The sequence below is a fragment of the Corvus brachyrhynchos genome, unplaced genomic scaffold (assembly GCF_000691975.1).
Source record: "Corvus brachyrhynchos isolate BGI_N302 unplaced genomic scaffold, ASM69197v1 scaffold4, whole genome shotgun sequence".
NCBI lineage: Eukaryota > Metazoa > Chordata > Aves > Passeriformes > Corvidae > Corvus > Corvus brachyrhynchos.
Window position 1 is genome coordinate 3,255,297 of NW_008237878.1, and position 12,974 is coordinate 3,268,270.

A 12,974-nucleotide genomic window follows, 5' to 3' on the forward strand; every position below is an offset into this window, starting at 1 on the left:
AGACAAAAAATTAAGGAACAAAATTAATACTCTTGGAAGAAAATGTAAATATTGCAATCCAGCAAAAAGGGCAAACGTGCTTTAGGGACTGCTGTGCCATGGCTAGACTGATCTGTTACCTGAGGGCACTTTTTAAGATTCCTGAAGTATGTGTAGCCCATCACTTGTGCTACAATGACCAGACCAGTTTAACACCAAATGGACACAAGGTGTCTGAAAGTTTGCTGTCTGAAACTTAGATCTGCACTGTAGAATAAGAATATGGTAGAGTTTGAAGGGTTCAGCTCTCCCTCACACTTCAAACACTTATCTAATGGTGTTAGATCAAAAGGTGCATTAAAAAGAGGAAGCCATGTCCTTCTCATGCTTCGTTTATACAGAGGAGAGGCAATAGATGTTTTGTTATTTGTTTTGGTAACAATATCCAAGTGTCAGTTTCACACAATTGTTTTCCATTATTCCTTATAGTTAATCCTTAGATATGGACAAACCAAATAACAGTAAGAAGTCCAACATAACTGGGAAGAAAAAAATAGAAGTGGGAAATGGGGTGATCAGGATGAGAAAAAAGAAAAAGAATTTAGAAAGATCTTGATATCAATATCTGCCATTTGTGTTCTCTCTCACTCCTTCTGTGAGAAAATAATAATAATAAAAAGCAAAAATAACCCACACCAAACCCCCTACACTAAGAAATTAGAATTCAGCTTAAAATGTCTATGTTGTGACTAGTTTTCATATAATATTATATATTTCCATGTATTTAAATTGTGCAAGTCTTCAAGATGGCCTGATTGGCAAGCCATGACATGCTGCTGAAGGCATGCAAGAGATAAGAGGGTTCAGGAAAGCAATGTGATAGTGAAGAGGAGCAAAACTGAGCATAAGGGATGAGAAGATACCCTGGGCAGTACATCTACATTTTGCATTTTAGCAAGAGTAACTACCAAAAAATCCAGAAATTAGCACCACCAAGCTCTTATTATTTCACAGTTTTGTTTATTCTCCTAAACCCACTATAATTCTAGAAGATTCTACCTAGTTTTCCTACTATTCTCCAACCTCTTCACTTTAGTCAGGAATAACAACTAAGTCTTAAAAAACCCAAACAAAAAAATAGCTCACCACAAAACCAACCAAAAAAACCCAACCATTATTTATTTCATTACACTTTCTGCATTAGAAAATCTTTTGCCAGCATCCCCACACAAAATAGAATGTAAAATAATAAACAGTGCTCATACTTCCTTTATTTGAAGAATGCCAACTAATATTTCAACTCCTTTTTTTACCACTTAACTGAAAATATAATGCTGCAGTTTTTTTAAAAACAAAACTATAATTTTCACTAGTAAAAAAACTTGTATGAGCAAGAATGCTGTATTCCTCCATTTCAGGAGAGTGAGGAAAGAATCAGACACATTTAATAAGTTCTAAAAGACTTACAGAATAATAAGGCCCCAGTACTTACTTAGCCATGAGTTTTGCTATTCGATGACAGTCGTTCTTGTCATAAAACCAAATACTGTAAATTGACACTAGGAAACAAGAAAAAAAAGCAAGTGTAACACACACAAAAAAGAAAAAAGTAATTAAATCAGTAGCAAAAAAACCCAGTAGTCCATTAGATCTGCAATATATTTCCATCAATTTCCACTGAAATATTATGTGTCACCACCTACTATTTATAAAGTAATCAGAAATAGCACATCTACAAACATAAATACAACTTCAGGCAGGTTAAATGGAAGAACTACAGAATCTTGATACTGTTTGTAAATACGAGTGGAAGGAAAATGAAGTTTTAACCAGCAGGTGCCTTCTCACTACAGTTGCAACCTCCTTTTTTGAATTACTGACTTTATAATTTAAACTAGGCCAAGGAATATCCATTTAAAAAAACCACTGATTTTTAAATTTGTCAAATTCAAAGACTAACATTAACATTTGAATTACAGTACAACAGTTCAGTCAGAGTCTCTCTGGAAGGTCCCTCTCCAGAAGAAGGCAGTACCAAAGCTCCCACCACACTGTCACATTCATGGAGCAGCTTAAAACTAAATTCATAGTGACCCCTGCTCTTTGAAGGTATCAAGGACAAAGCAATGAGAACAAAAGGGTTCCAGCTCAGCAAGACACTCAGCCTCATTCTAGCTCTTAGAATAAGTAAAATTCCATTGAAAGTTTGCAGAGTTGGAGCTCAACCACTGAGCCTTCATCAGAGGAAGAAACTTCATCAGTAGTGCCATGAGCTGCTCCTTCCCCAGCAATCCTTCCAAGGGGCCTTTACCCACACACCAGCTCATCTCCTCACTGCCCCCACAGCTGGACCAACACCACAAAGCTCCACAACTTTTTTCAGAATTGTATTGAATCCAGCCCACAAAGCAGATTATTTTAAATCTTAGTTCACCTATGAAGTTTGTCAAGGCATAAAGTGCAAGAATGTCAAAGGCAATTGGATACTTTACATATGTTACCATTAAAGTATTTTAATTTCTGAAAAAGACACTTTCAGCCTTTTAAAACTCATCTTTATACTGCAGTTCATGTCAATGATTTTATGTAGCTGAAATAACTGATTCTAAATACACTTAAAGTGAAGGAAAGGAATGTTAAAAAAAATTACTCAGCCATTTCCAGATAGAGGTAATTTTTATTTCACAGTGAAATCCTTTTTTTTCTTTACTCACTTTCTTCCTTCTCAAAATAATCAAAAACCTCAATCAGAACCCAGTCAAAATGATGTCAAACCATGACACAGAGGGCAATTATTTACCAGACTTTCTCTGGCCCTTCGAATTACCCCAGGTGTACTTTGTTGGGCCAAAATCCTCAACAAGTCACTCATTTCTAGAAAAATATCCTACAACAAACTGAAGTTCTTGGCTTATCTTTCTTTTATTAAATAACAGCTGTATTAGTTTTGGTGTTTGTTTCTTTAGAGGTTCCAGCTTAAGTGATAGATAACAAAGCTTTCCAAGCCGTAAACAAAGAAACAAATGCACAAAAGATATAAGCCAATAAAAAAGCATTTCATACATGTAGCCAATGCTTATGAAATGCTTTTATCAAACTTTGCAATTTAATACAACTGGATTTTTTTGCTGCATAGAAGCCCACAAAGTTTCCAGTCTGCTACATGACTAAAGAAGTAGCTCATGTTTTAGCACTGAAGAAAAGCTGTTTCCCTTCCCTGACTTCATTATCAGACAAACTGCCAAGAGGAGAAAGTTGCTTCAAAAGTATACTTGCTGAAGAAATGAAGATAGGGAACTTATAATAATGGGACAAATGATAAAAGTGACACTCAATTCTGCCAGAAACAGGCCTGGACAAGACCACAAGTAGATCCAAATTTCAATTTGATGTAGAGTATCAGGCTTTTTTCCACTTTGTACTACTGGCAAGCAATCACAGGGAGTCCCTACAAAACATTAACAATATTATAAAGATGCAAAGCAGATTACAAACTAACTCGGGCATTAATGCAGGTACAGTCCAAAAGGCTGGAATGTTTACCTTCCTCTTTCCAAGAGGCTTCATGTACTGCCAGTTCAGCTCCCTTCCCCAGATGTGTGTATCCCCCAACACCATTACTACTAATATTTGATATGTATTTCCTTATATATACACTGCACTTTCTTACATGTGTGCAGCTTCAATTGTGAACATCCTTATAGCACAGAGTTGGTTCTTACCAACTCTTTTTAAATATGTGATTTTTTTTTTCCTACACCCAGCCTAAACATTAGCTGAACATTCCTATGTCTGATGGCACCTTTCTACTGTAGTTCATGCAAGTTTCATCCAACAGAAGCCACTGAATTAAGTGACTCATTTTTGCATCCAGCTTTTGTACACTGAATGCTGGGCAGCATCTTTAGCAATCAAGTAACAGCAGTTTGTAATCAGCAGCAGCAAATCTTTCAGTAGGATTCACACTACATTTTGACACCCCTGAAGTTATGAGTAACCCATACCACAGACAAATCAGGTTTCATAAAACTAAAAGAAGTCATCCATTATCTTTATCTCTGTTCTTCTCTGACATATGTAATTTTTGCTAGAAACACTGACCCATAAATATTTATCTAAACACCTAACACTCAACTTCTCTCCAAACTTGTCTGGATCAATCCTTAAAACCCGATTAAAATTGAAATGGAAAACCAAAGAGCTTTTGAGAGAACAGAAGGATTATGGAAGACTTCCTGCTCAAGCCTAACAGCTGAATAATACCAAAAGGAAGGTCTTGGACTCTTCTATAATCTGGATTAAGAGTGGGAATAGCCACTGTGAGACAGAAGCCTCATCTTTGGCAACATAAAACGAAGCTGCACACTCAAATTGTAGTAGCAAGAGGCAGCATCCCCACCCTCACATTCCCATAACTTTGTTAACCCATTGTACCCCAAGTGGCTCCTCTCCCTTATGTCAACTGGGTACATTTTAGTCCACACCAGCTCTTTGATCCTGTTTCTGCATCAGCTTCACAAAAGCCACCTGAGCATAAGAGAGAGCACAAACAAGAAGCTCAGGACACACAGGAAGGTAAAACTGTTAAAGTGGAACTGTGTGCCAGAGGAAGTGCACATGGACTCATCAGCACTGCCAGTTTTGGAGATTCCAGGCACTGTCACTCCCTTCCCTAAAGCAGTTTAGCCATTTGTGCAAATGCATCTTTAACTCATTCAAAGAGATGATTTGTTTAAAACTTCCCTCAACTATCTGGAAGAGCTGGTAGAAGGGAGAAGAAATTTTTATTTTACAGGTCCAATTTAGATGTTGCCATACAATGAAGCAGAACAACTGGAAGTGGAGTCTTTCAAACTCTCGAAAGAAAAGGACTTGTGTTTTGAAAAACCTCCTAAAATGTAACCATGGAAAACAACCCGATCTCACTCCCATAAAGAAAAGCACATGTATGCATCATTTTACACTTCAAATAGAGTTTAAGGCAAAATGACATAAAGCTCTCTCTTAAAGCTTGTATTTTTTCTAGTAGCAATGTCAGCTGAAATGCCACCTCTCCTCAGTCAGTCAGCTCTAGTATCATCTTCACTGACACTCCTCATATTTATTTCCTCAATGTAGGTATTAGCCTGCCACATAGATTTATAAACCATTAGAATGAATGGAAAAAGTTCCTCCTTTCCCATTGTTTTAAATACCCAAGGCCATTTCACAAATATAGCTCACAGCACAATCCCAAAGCAGGAGCATGGAGTAATTCAGCAGGTGCCAAATAGTATCCAAGCTCAGGAACACTTTAACAAACTGCCATCTGACAGCATTATATGGAAGGAGAGGGATTGCTGCTTTGCAACCCAAACCACAGAAGAAAACCTCTTGCAGTTAGAGTGCCATCCTTCAGGTCAAACAACATATTTTTAGAACTTCTTTACAGTTTTCAGTCGTTCTTCCCTTCCTCCAGCTTGCATTGCTTCTTCTGCTATGAAGATATGAAGAACAGGCTCCTTTCTTATCTCAGACTAAAGCACCGGGTTAATGTGCTTGCTGGAGAGCCAGGCAGCCTCAGCAATCACAGAGATATGTTACACTTAATGGAACATGTGTGATAACAAGAGACTTTCCTTACCAGTTTTGAAACCAGGCAGGAGCTCTTTGAAACACTTCTAATGCAACTCATTTCACTTTCGCTGTTCCGGATACAAGTTGTTTTTATCAATAACACAACAAGCCCAGAAGACAGCACTTTGTAACTGAGTTTTCCACTTAAATGTATAAACCTCTCAAAAATCCATTATTTTTGTATTACTAACTCTTACCTTGGACAGGAATAAGAAGCAAGGAGAAAACCACACCACCACAAACACAAACCCCACACTGAACAAGGACCATTTATTTTAATACCCAACTTTTATGCTAAACATCTGTCTTTTCAGCACCATGGAAATCAGCCTGCCTGACCTCCCAAGTGAACTGGCTTGGATTAAAAACCCTTTTAATCAAGACCAACACAACCGATACAAAGGAAAAGTTGTAAATGAGAAAGGCTCAGGAGAATCTTTCCTGCAGACTTTAAGAGGTAAGTTGACCATTGCTTAAAACTTCAACAGATTTTCCTCAATTATTAAGCAAACTATTAACTAACAGCTCCAGTTTCTCATATTACAGATTGAAGGGAAGTACTGAACTTCAGACTGGACTATTTTTACTGTTACTGGGTGAATTGTATGCATTTTTTAAAACAGAGTTTAACATGCTTTCCACAAAACACAGACAAGAGAAAACAAGCTTAGGTTCATTTAAAAAAAAAAATAGGTCAACAGGATTCAGTGTTTCATGAACAAATACTCTGAATACTCTAAAGAATGTGCATGTGTCCAGAGGGGAAGTTCAACAAGGATCAAATATACCTGGCAATACCTATTCCAGACTAAGATATAATAAATGGCACATTAAGTATGACGTATAATCTCAAAAATTTTACCTTTTGAGAGTAATTCTAAATTTAAAATGTTACCATAAGTCAAACAATCTCTTTTCAATTTGGCACTTTTTTAATCTGTTCATGTTTGGAGATACTTGCTTTCTTTAATTCTTTATAACAATAAAAACAAGAATACATTTTTTTCTATTTACCACTGCAAGTAGTATAATTTCTCACAGCTTCTTAGTCACACCCTCTTTATCATCTTTCCTTTAGCATCTTATTCCCACAAATACATGCTGTAAGTTTTGGGGCAGCATTATATCCAACTTTTCAGGTTTGATATTCTTTTGGGGCTGGAACCATAAGAAGCCAGAATAATTTTGAGAACAAAAATTCTGCAGTGAGGAAAGATTGCCCATTAAAAGCTGAAATATGAAAAGACAGGATTGGGATTGGGGGGTGGAGGGGAACCTCACAGAATGATGAATAACAAATTGACCTAAGTGTCTTCCATTTCACTCAGAGAACAGCAAAATGTAGATATAAGAAAGGTACTGTATCACTTGGTCTGCTCTCCTTCCAGAATGCCCATGGAAGTTTCCTTCATGCCCCACCCTGCAAAAATGGGAGGACTCCCTCCAAGAGCTGTGAAAATCAGTAATTTCCCGTAAGAATAAAACAGCAGTTACCTAGGCTTGGTCTAAGAGTATGGAAGTGCCTCTGTGCAAATGGATAAAGTATCTCATGCCCACAGCTTAACAAAGTAAGTTCTGATATGCAGCAAACCAACAATTCCATTGTATAGGAAGAGTATTTGAAGAAATCAAACTACAAAAGAACAGTAAAACTCCACCAAAATATTATGATTTAGTATGACAGGCAAATCATTCTTACAGCCTCCAGCCAAGCAAAAATAATGTTTGTAGACTGCTTGTAAAGTTCCTCACGTAAGTCGTTAGCAGCTCTGCATAGACTGGAGTAGGTTACTCGCTGTCCTCAGAACAGCTCTTGTGCTGCTGAAGACAGAAATGCCAGAGGTCTGATCTGCTGCGTGGAACAGATTTGGCCTTATTATCTACTTAAGTCAAGACAGAATTCCAGAACAAAGTGAAAACATGAAGTTTGTAAAACAGTAGTATCACACTCAGTTATAAATAATGTTGACATGGAACCTTCCCCAAATATGTGGTGACATAATTTTGCTTTGATCATCTTCTACTGTTTCTAGCATGGCCCGGTGAAGCACCAATCTCTATTTGTTACTGATCCTGTTACAACACGACTAAAGAGGCACAAGGTATTTTTGTCTCTGCCAAACAGCATTATTAACATGATTTTAGGCTTCTACTGGATAGTCCGAGCCATCGCCCATCTGTAAGCTAAAGAAACAGAATCAGCAGTTCAATCACTCAGCAACCTTAACAGGGCAACTTACTCATAAAGGCTTTCTAATGATGGCAGTAGGTTTCTTCAAGGACACAATAAAAGCCACTCTACAAGACACAGAGTTGTGTAAGAGGCAGCTTTCCCTTACACAAACTAGCAGTCCATCCTCTTTCAGTCATTAAGGGATCTCAGAAGAACTTCACCTTAAGTCATTAGAGACACATGACATTAAGCCCTTGGAGATACACATTATATTAACCACTGTCTTAAAGCTCTGACTTGAATTAGTTCCAAAAATGCAAAGGTTTTTCACGCCAGCAGGCAACTGAGCGGAAGTGGAGATCCTTCCACATGAAGAGAACTTGGACGAGAATCCCCTGATCTGCCCATACAAATAAAACATACACATGTTGAAATTTGTCCGCAAATCCAAATTTGCCTGCAAATTCACAAATACTATGCAAATAGAGGCAAACAGCTTTTGCACAATTCAACCATATAATTTGTTTTCTAACTCTTTCAGAGGACATAAAATTTGGAAAACCTCGTGTAAGGAAAATAATCCAAAACAAAACAACTTAATGCAAAATGTACGGGACTTAGTGGTGTGGAAATTATAAGGAATAAAAAGCTTAGATGCCATTTTCAATGCTTTTAAACTTGTATTTGAACAAACTGAGCACTATCAGAGGGCACAAAAACTCATTTGCAGTTTATTTGTGGCACCTGAGAAAATAACTAATGACATACTAACTAACTGGACATTTTCCATCTGCAATCACTGGAGACAGGATGGGGGAATGAAAGAAAGGATAGTTTCTGACCCAAGTCTTTTAAAATGACAATGGGAAAAAAATGAGAGGAAAAAAAAAATAATACTCTTGATTACTTCAGAAGGCAATTCCCACATCCAGTTTGTAATTTTTCCCTTGCTCACCTTTGTATGAATTCCTCCCTTCCTTGTACTATTCTATGTCATCTCTATCCTAAATCCCATGAGCCTCCCACAGATCTTATACACTAGTGTCCCACAGGAAAAGGAGAGCTTTCATCAATGAGAGGAAAACAATTGGCTTTAGGGGTTTCTAATGAACTCACACACAGCCTGTACCTTCTCTGATTACAACTACCTGAAAGGAGGTTGTAGCAAGGTGGTGCTTGGTCTCTTCCTCCAAGTAACAAGTAATAGGATGAGTAAATGGCCTCAAGTTGTGCTGTGGGAGGTTTAGATTGGGTATTAGGAAAAATTTCCCAATGCAAAGGGCTGTCAAGCCCTGGAACAGACTGCCCAGGGCACTGGTGGAGCCACCATCCCTGGAGGTATTTAAAAGCTGTGTAGATGTGGCACTGAGGGACATGGGTTAGTGGGGGATTGCGTAGTGCTGGATTAACAGTTGGGTGTGATGATCTTAAAGGTATTTTCAAACCTAAATGATTCTATGATTCCTCCTTGAAGTGATCCTCTAGTCACTGGCATACACCATGGTAATTCCACAGCAGCTCCTGCTTCCTTATACCATCAGCAGTTCCAACAAATGAATCAACTTCTTACTTCACTTCTGTCACCAATCTCACAGCTGCAATTCCTTCCTCCCACCTTAAGGTCCATCCTATCCCTACCACCTCCATCTACAGCTCCTCTTCCTTCCAAACCAAGCAATCTGCTTAAACACCCAACTCAATACAGTACTTTTCCCAATTTCTTGCCAGTCACTTCCCTAATCTCCTAGACTTTTCAGTTTACTGACCAGTTTTGACTTTTTCCTCTTCATGACACTTACGGAAAGAAGATTGCTAAGATTATGAAACAGAGGAGACCATCTGCCTTAGTCGGTTCTTTGTCACCATGATGGATCTATCCTACTTCTTACAGATCCCAGAGGCCTTCCAAGGGGAAAAGAGGAAGGGACTAACATTTGGCTGGTCTATTAGGTACACCAAAGCATAGCCAAAGCAGTGTTCCCATCTCTTAACTCAAGGGGACATTCTGACAGGAGGGAGACATGTTTAGATTAAACCCATCAGATCAATAATTAAAAAGATCAGAGCAATATTGCTCTGAATTTGATAGTATATTCTCTTTTTATTGAAAGCAGGCAGTAATCATAATATAATAGCACAGCTACCTGAAGTAAATTTAGCATTGTAGACAGAAAACATCATCAGATATTTCACTGGAACCTGCCCCGTTACATTATATTTGAAACAGACATCACAGCAATCAGAAGTGATCTAGATTATAAAACTGAACCTGAAGTTTATTTGGATTAGAGAAAGTTATACTCACAGCTAGCATTTCTGTAGAGAAGAAAAGGTTCGTGGAGCTGAAACTCCAAGTCTTTATTTACTGGTTCAACCAGGTTGTGCATATTCAGTCGATTCACTATCGTAAAACCATGATAAGGAGAAGCTGACCTGTTGTTTGAATTAAAACAAAACCAAGGATGAATACCTGCATCAACGTAAGTAATTTTCTGAAACCAAGTTATGAATTCATCTTCAAATTTCTGCTGCTTTGTTATGTGAAGCTTTAGCAGTCCTGAAGCTCTCACAGTTGTTTTTCTATGCCATTTCTTGGCATGCCACCTAATTTCCATTTCAAATTACACTTACCTCAAAGCAGGATTAGGATTAACATTACAGTTCTACACTGCTAAACTGCTGAATCAAAGATACGCCTCTGAAAAATCTATTCAAAAAAACTAGGGCAGGCCCACCATTAAAATGCAAATGTATTCAATACTTGACATAAGATAGTTTTGAGGCAATTTAGAACTTTTTGATTAGAGGAGAAAAATCAAACCACTTACACAGCATCACTACGTTACTGTAAATAGACATGACAATAAAAAAGAGCTGCTCTCTTAAATAGCATGAAATACATTTACAGGGGGAAGCATAAACAGTAATTTCTTCCTAAAGGGAGACTCTGGAAACAAGGACTTAACTCAGTGTCCTGAAAGTACATATTAAATTATTCAGAATTGTGTTGCTTAGTGAAGCAATTTTTATTATCTAGATTTTTGCTGGACACCAGGTGGAAAAAGAAAACACTGAACAAGCACTGAATGTTCAAGATAGCTTTAGATCTGTTTTCTCTTGCTCCATGAATGTCCTGTCAGCACTCAACTGTGCCTGTAAGCTGGTGTATAATCAACAAAAGCAGCACAATGAAGGCAGGCTAAAATCAGACACAATTAGCTGGTAAATATGAAGATTTCTGTAACAATATGGCCACCTTTACCTAATGACCATCAACAAAAATCTATCAAGAGCTTCCAAGCACACGGTAAACAACTCTTACCATCACAAATTAGTCTCTTAATGCACCTCACAGAACTTGTTTGAAATCATCAGCTAGTGACACTGAAAGCTTTTGCTTTGGTGTTTGTTTTGGTTCAGTTTTTTTTAAGTTTGGTTCACTTTCTTACACTAAGTATTTCCAAGCTGGGAACTAAAGTACCAGGAACTGGTTACTCAAATCCCTACATAGTGCCAGGATAAAATGTTGTAACACCCAAACTATGACAGTCTGCTTCAGGATGGCTTAAGTCCGCATTATTTCTATTTCTTACCTTCAACAAAGTGTTATTTCACTTTTTTTATTTGCCTGTAATTTAAAACTTGAACTCATGACTGATTTTATGTGCTGGTTTTCCTCCTCACTCCTTTTACCCATCCTGGAGAACTGGAAATTTCTTTCACAGCTTTGATGAGGAAATCAAATAGCCCCCAAAACCAGACACTATGAGATCTCCAGCTTTTGGGCAACTTCATCCACTGACAAAAATTTATGCCATTTTCCAGGAGTAAATTAAAACAGATTATTTAATTTCTCATCTCTATTGTTTTCATAATCAACTTCACAGATTTTAGGAGACAAAGGGAGACTTGACATTTAACAAACTCAAAACACTAACAAATGTTCTTGGATTAGTAAAATAAGCCCAATAAACTAGTTTTTGATGTGGGTACATATGTAGCATTCAAATTTTATGCTTTCTCAGCAGTACTTTTAGGGACTTTTGACAGAGTTATTCACCCATGTGCAGAGTTTATTCTTTTTGAATGAGTATGCAGCAGTTAACAGCTGGACAAGTAAGTAATGCCGAGTATGAAAGCTCTGCAGGAAGCCATCTGGAGTTTGTCTTCTTAAGGAAGCAAAATAAACATCACCACCACTATATCCCCCCTCTCCCAAAAAACCTACCCAAAACAACAAACCAACCCTTACCTTTTATACACAAATAAGGTCCCTTCTATGTCGGTTTTCTCCTACAAAAGACAACAAATGCACTTCAGGGATCTGCTTGTTCACACAGTTATGTAGGTTTTGTATAGTGTTTTAATTACAGAGACTTACAATAGCCTTATCTTTCCATAAGGTTCGACATCATAAGTCTAAAAAATATAATCTCCTATTTTCAGAAACTACCTAATTTTTTTATTAGAAAGTTTAGGAAGTTAAACCCCTTCCAAAAGATTTTGCTCATGCTCTCAATCTTCCGATGTGATACACAGTTTTCCACAACCTTCCCATGCTGAGCCTCACGGGGCAATCTCTAAATATCGGACATGTTCTGTTCCTCAGTTTTACTCCAAGGACAGCAACAGCAGCACAGCCAGCACAGCACGATATGGACCATGGTTCTGTTTCACACTCCAGCTTCCAGAGCGACCCTCACCACGGGCTGGTGACCCACGAACGCAGAAAGTTCGTGCAGCTCCAGGGCTGCACGTGACAACGTGAACTTCCCCGTACTCCCATTTTTACAGCTCTGTGATGAACCCGGTGGTCAAGCCAATATCGTGTTTTAATGCAATGACGAACACTAACATCTCTTAAATCTCCCTCTTCCTGAACAAGGGCTCTGTGCAACAGGCACGAGCAACAACAACGAAGTACGATTAAAAAAGAGAAAAAGTCAATGGCCACCAGGAGCCAAAGCGCCCTCCAGCCCCAGCGCTGCCCCGGTCAGAGGGGAGACGGCGCCGCCTCCTAGAGCGCACACACGGCCTCGCCTCTCCCTCTTCCTCCACCTCTCCTCTCTCTTCCTCCTCCTCTCCTCTCCCTCCCCCTTCTCCTCCACCTCCTCCTCTTCCTCTCCTCTCCCTATCGCCTCCTCTCTTCGTCTCCTTCTCTCCCCCAACACAAGCGGGGGGAACGCGCCCAAACCCCAAACTTCCC

General features: G+C 38.5%; 1 protein-coding gene and 1 long non-coding RNA gene across 4 annotated transcripts in view; one reads left to right on the forward strand and one right to left on the reverse strand.

Moving 5' to 3' along the window:
- Positions 1–12,107, reverse strand: part of DCP1A (decapping mRNA 1A) — a 31,087-nt gene extending 18,980 nt beyond the window's left edge. For both annotated transcript variants that reach the window (XM_017732412.1, XM_017732411.1), the window contains exons 1-3: positions 12,021–12,107; positions 10,074–10,201; positions 1,472–1,538 (exon numbers count right to left, since the gene is read on the reverse strand). In XM_017732412.1, coding sequence (XP_017587901.1) covers positions 1,472–1,538; positions 10,074–10,155 — 149 coding nt within the window. In that variant the 5' untranslated portion in view covers positions 10,156–10,201; positions 12,021–12,107. The remainder of the gene's footprint in view (positions 1–1,471; positions 1,539–10,073; positions 10,202–12,020) is intronic.
- The window catches only part of LOC108446264, a 58,781-nt gene that overhangs the window by 17,135 nt on the left and 28,672 nt on the right, over positions 1–12,974 (forward strand). The window contains exons 3-4 of one of the 2 annotated variants that reach the window (XR_001861406.1): positions 5,910–6,052; positions 6,984–7,093. This is a non-coding gene — a long non-coding RNA (uncharacterized LOC108446264). Of the gene's footprint in view, positions 1–5,909; positions 6,053–6,983; positions 7,094–12,974 lie in introns of those variants that run through there. The other variant, XR_001861407.1, reaches the window with a different exon arrangement.